Genomic DNA, 4,957 nt, shown 5'->3' on the forward strand with positions numbered 1-4,957 from the left:
GAATTTGAAATTATATCAAAATTGAGTTCAGGGGATATGACTCCATTGGGATGGATCTTAGGGGTGATTTGTAATTTGTATGCTTCCTTTTTCTGACATGCACCAGGCTTTATATATGCGGCTCATGTCATGTTGCCCATGCCAAAAATTCCAAAGCCCATGCAAAAGTTCAGCCCGACACGGCACACGATTAAAAAGGGCCTTACCCGGCCTTCAACCCACCACGAAACAAGGCCGATCTCGAAAGCGAAGTCTTAATGTCGTCGGGCATGGCACGTCCCTTTTTTATTGCAAGCTGGTATTACACGGTCCGATGCGGCCCGTCCAACACTTTTTTCTCTTATTGTTTTCAATTTTTTTCTTTTTCCTTAAATTTTAAGTTTTCCAACTTTTTTCTCTTATTGTTTTCAAATTTTTTTCTTAAATTTTAGGTTTGTTCTACATCTTCTCTTATTTAAAAAAAACTTATTTTTTTAGTTTTTTCTAAGTACTTTAAAACAAAAGGAACAAAAGGCTGAAAAGTAACACGGGCCAACCCGGAGCCATGCCGGGCCAGGCCGGCCTTTATAACTGCCATGCCGGGCCGATTCCCATGCCGTGCCCGGCCCTTTTACAGCCAGGCCAGCCCATGTGGCCAGGTTTTCATCCCCACCTAAAAAAAACTATTCTTCTCCTCATACAGGTGGCCTCATATTGCTCAGTGGTGATACCTAGATGATATCAAGAGGAGAACCGGGGCAGGTTATGGGGCTATCATACATGAAATTCTAGAGTACTTTACTAGTTTTACATCGTGTAATTTTGTTCATAAATTTAGAAACTTGAAATGTCGAAGCTCACAATCTAGCAAAGCATTAATTAAAACTAGGGCTTGATCGCCATGTTTGATTGGGCCACCCCTGGATCTTCATTTCGTCCGTGTAAATTGTGTGACGGATCAATAAAGCTTTGCTGATTGTCTAAAAAAACCCTAAAAAAAACTATTCCCAACCCCTAAAAAAACACTATTCCCCGCACCCACTTCCATCGCTGTCACCCACGACACGAGCTTCTCCTCCTTCCTCAACTCCGCTCTCGCCAGCTTTCCCCTTCCAAAAAAACCGAGTTTGAAAGTCGGTAAGCTGTGCCGCCCCTCTCCGCCTCCGAGGCTCCCTTGCCACGAATCTCGCCGCCATGGCCGCCGCTTCCGCGCCGCTGCTGCTGGCTCTGGCGCTCGCCTTCGCCGCCTCCCTGGCCGCCGCGGGGGACACCAACCGCGTCTACGACCCCTGCACCGACACCAAGATCCAGCGCGGGGACGGCTTCACCTTCGGCCTCGCCTTCGCCGCCAGCGGCGCCTTCTACTCCGGCTCCACCCAGCTCTCCCCCTGCGACCGCCGCCTCACCCAGCTCTCCCAGCTCTCCCTCTTCCGCCCCAAGATCGACGAGATCTCCCTCCTCACCGTCAACACCACCACCGGCTTCAGCCCCGTAAGCGCGATCTCCCCTCCTTCTCCGTTCCGTCCTCGATGCTTCGGTTTCTCTACATTTGCTCGGGGTAACTTGGATTCGCTAAATCCTCCCTGCGCTCCAAGTGCTTGTGGAAATGCGGGAGTAGGTGAGGGTCGGTTGGGGTTGTTGCCAATGCTGCTGTGATGCGCCAGCACCATCTGTTTTGGCCTTTGCTGGATGGAATTAGCGTTGGTTGGTATGATCCGTGGGCTTTCTGCGCAATTTATTGATCTAGTCACAGCCATAGGGTGACGATGCTGCTCGGCTAGTTTGCCTGTACGCAAGATCGTCTTCCTAACTCTGCATTGTGACAAAGGGAAAGATTGAAGCTAACATGGACCGATGCCTTCACAATATGTCAGCATGTTGGGGGATTGGAAAATAGTTGTCGCGTGAGGGAAGTTTTCATAACCCCACAGTTTTCCTCTATGAACAATGGTAGGGTTAGCACTGTGTGTGTTCTTTTTTGGTGCTGGAATAGTAGCCTTATATGGGAGCATATATGGTGAAAGCCCAGTCGTGGTAAAGAAAATGCAAATGATGTCGGCTCAAGGCGAATTCATGAAAGGTTCTAACATTTGAAGCGGTAATTCTTATTTCATCAAGCATCTCTGAAATTTCAACTTCAAATACAATTTGTGTTGAAAGAAAAGAAATGAGAAACCTCTGTCATCTTACAAGCTAGTATAACATGAAAAAGAATATGAATGGATGAATTCACTTTCACCAGCAAATTATTCTCTCCCAAAGCAACCTGAATTTGAACTTGAAACTCCAAGAAGATGTTTGGCAAATGAAGGAATGCCTCCTATAAAAGGGAAATTTTTCATGTTGAATCGTTGCTTAAACAGAAAAACAAACACTCACCGAATACATTGCCATGGTAATTGATACCATTGGTGAACACAAAAACATGTGCGTCTGTGATATGAAACCTAAATCTCATTGTTGTGAACTTCAGCGACACCACACTTCACTAATGAATTCTTTTTTGATATCTGACTGCATTTACATTTTAGAGACAGCATGGTTATTGCCTTAAGGAGACAGCATTATGAGAGTTTTGAAGGATTATTTTGTGATTCATTGTCCAGCCATCCATTTAGAATGCTAGAAACGAACCATCATTTATATTGTGTTGAATATCCCCTCTGAACTTCCTGCTTCCTGAACTCAAACAAAGAAAAAGGTTTGCTATTTTATACAAGTTATACCGACAGATAACTAGGTATATCAAAGAGCAAGGGGCCTGGCTGGCTTGGTGCTAACATGTTGCTATGTGGCCAGTATGGTTGCTGTGATAGTTTGGTATGGTTAAATTTGGTCGTGAACCAGACATGTGCCAGTATTACTTGCTGGTTTCCAGCAGTGTGAAAGTCGACTTGTCGAGGGAAGGGACGGAGGGTGTCAAGTGTCAAATTGCCAAAGGTTTCTGGATGATGCAATTTGGCCAGTTCTTATTAATTTATGATTACTGTGTTTTCTTTTTTTGGGCATTACTGCTGTCTTTTTTAGTGACAAGAACTTGGCCAGGTGATATTTGTACCTATAACCCTATCAACTGAAAATGGAGCTTGTGTGTTTCGATAAACCATGGTGGAACCTGTAGTAGCATTTTGTTAATTCACTGTCCATAAAAGTATCGCACTCCATCAGCCACCTCTTCAGCAGCTATGGAATATGGTAGCCCATTATCCTCTCAAATCATAGTATTCTTTTCATGACTGTTTCACCATCTGTGGATACTGAACTTTCAGGACTAGCACATTCGTTGTTTAGTTTCCATCTCAACTATTCCCATCCCCCTAACTCTGAAAACTCCATGGTAGTTGGTATTGGTTGAGACTTGATCGTCTCCGGCTACAATAGATGAAGAAGTATAGTTTGTCCCAACTTACAATAGGGCGGTATAACTCTGAGAAATTCTGCTCTTTTTTACCTGTGTAATAACCTGAATTTATATTGTGTCATGGCTGACTAGTTCTCACTAGATAATGTTCAGTCATTTTTGTCGTGTGTATACAAATTTGTATGACCAAAGGTCTTTGCATTTTGTAGGCCTCAGCTGGTGGGTACATGGTAGCATTTGCTGGTAGGAAGTATGCAGCCAGATCTCAACCAGTCTTTGTCTCCAATTCCTCAGTTACAGTGTCCAGCTTCACCCTGGTATGGGAGTGGGACCACAGAGATGTACCGTTGTTGCCATCATCCGTAAACTTTTAACCAAGCGAATTCTGAATGTTGCTGCTCTATGTTGTTGATTTATATCTAGGTTCTTGAATTCAACAAAGGCAAGCTTCAGAACCTGCACTGGAAAAAGGATGGGTGCGGTGCCTGCACAGGGAAGCCAAACTTCATCTGCCTGGGCAAGCAAACCTGCGCCATCAGAACAAACATATGCAAGAGCAATAACCAGGGATCCATGGACTGCAGCATCGGCATCCAGCTGGCCTTCTCGGGCACGGACAAGCACGAGTCGGTCCTCAACTCGTGGTACGAGGTGTCGAACCTGCAGCAGTACTCGCTCTACGGGCTGTACTCAAACGTGAAGGGGTCCCTGAGCGGCCAGTTCAACAAGTTCTTCTAGGCTCTCCTGGAACGACCGTTTGTCCATAGCACTCTCCTGCCACTGCCTGTCGCTGTACTCAAGGGGAGCTCTAGGTTTGCCTGCCCCTGCAGCTGATTGTACGCAAACTGATCTAGCTCGTGTGGAAAATCAAAGCTCATCGATATGCATGTATGTACAACCTATTGCGAGTCATTTTATGCGAGTATATTCTTTGTATCACTCTTTGCATTGAAATTCAAATCATGGGACGGACAGATCGTTCGCTGTCGATGGCGTCGTGTGCCGTACTGAAGAAACGTCGTCATGCCCGATCAGAATGCGCGTCGATATCAACAGCTCGCGCATCTTTGTATATATTTTGCTCAGCTGGGTACGACTATTTCTCGATGATACAGAAAAATTGGTCTGCTGGGTTGTTTATGTCTATATTTCTGTGTAGTTCACGTCCTGAATACTACTACTAGGTCGCAGGTCTACTCTTTTATTTTATTTTCCCGGAAGGCGAATGAGGTGAGGAATCCAAGGGAGAGAAGGGGAGCTGTATCTCTGTCTCCCTTGTGGCAACAGGCGGACCGGGCAAAACTCTGTCGACAAATTTGGAGCATCCTGAAAGGGGTCCTGAGCTGTTGACCTGAATATTCTTGTTCCAAACGTCCATTGCCATTACTGTGTGCATGATGCAGGAAGCAGTCGTTACCTCCACCCGTTGGTTTCATGGAAAATGCACACGCAGAATTGGCAAGGCTGTTCGGACGTTAGCTGATGCATCACAGTCATGCGGACAGCATCGGCCTGATAAGAAACAGGCAGGAGATAGCTATGTTTCCTTGGCTTCTTTGCCAAATGGCGATGTGACCACACCGCACCAATAAAGAAACCACCTGCAGCTAAAGAACT

General features: G+C 45.6%; 1 protein-coding gene across 1 annotated transcript; it reads left to right on the forward strand.

Moving 5' to 3' along the window:
• Nucleotides 1-1,029: 1,029 nt before the first annotated feature.
• Nucleotides 1,030-4,279, forward strand: LOC125510503. The gene is made up of 3 exons (XM_048675709.1): nucleotides 1,030-1,470; nucleotides 3,550-3,657; nucleotides 3,764-4,279. The coding sequence occupies exons 1-3, from the start codon at nucleotides 1,174-1,176 to the stop codon at nucleotides 4,076-4,078; spliced, it is 720 nt and encodes a 239-aa protein (XP_048531666.1). The 5' UTR covers nucleotides 1,030-1,173; the 3' UTR covers nucleotides 4,079-4,279.
• The last annotated feature ends 678 nt before the right edge of the window (nucleotides 4,280-4,957 follow it).

This window comes from Triticum urartu, chromosome 5 (genome assembly GCF_003073215.2).
Source record: "Triticum urartu cultivar G1812 chromosome 5, Tu2.1, whole genome shotgun sequence".
Lineage (NCBI taxonomy): Eukaryota > Viridiplantae > Streptophyta > Magnoliopsida > Poales > Poaceae > Triticum > Triticum urartu.

What these genes read in the sequence shown, in the direction of transcription:
- LOC125510503 (XM_048675709.1), top strand. Translation starts at nt 1,174, where the DNA reads ATGGCCGCCGCTTCCGCGCCGCTGCTGCTGGCTCTGGCGCTCGCCTTC. An exon ending in CCACCACCGGCTTCAGCCCC is followed by an intron (nt 1,471 to 3,549) that starts GTAAGCGCGATC and finishes TGCATTTTGTAG; the next exon opens with GCCTCAGCTGGTGGGTACAT. An exon ending in CAGTGTCCAGCTTCACCCTG is followed by an intron (nt 3,658 to 3,763) that starts GTATGGGAGTGG and finishes ATTTATATCTAG; the next exon opens with GTTCTTGAATTCAACAAAGG.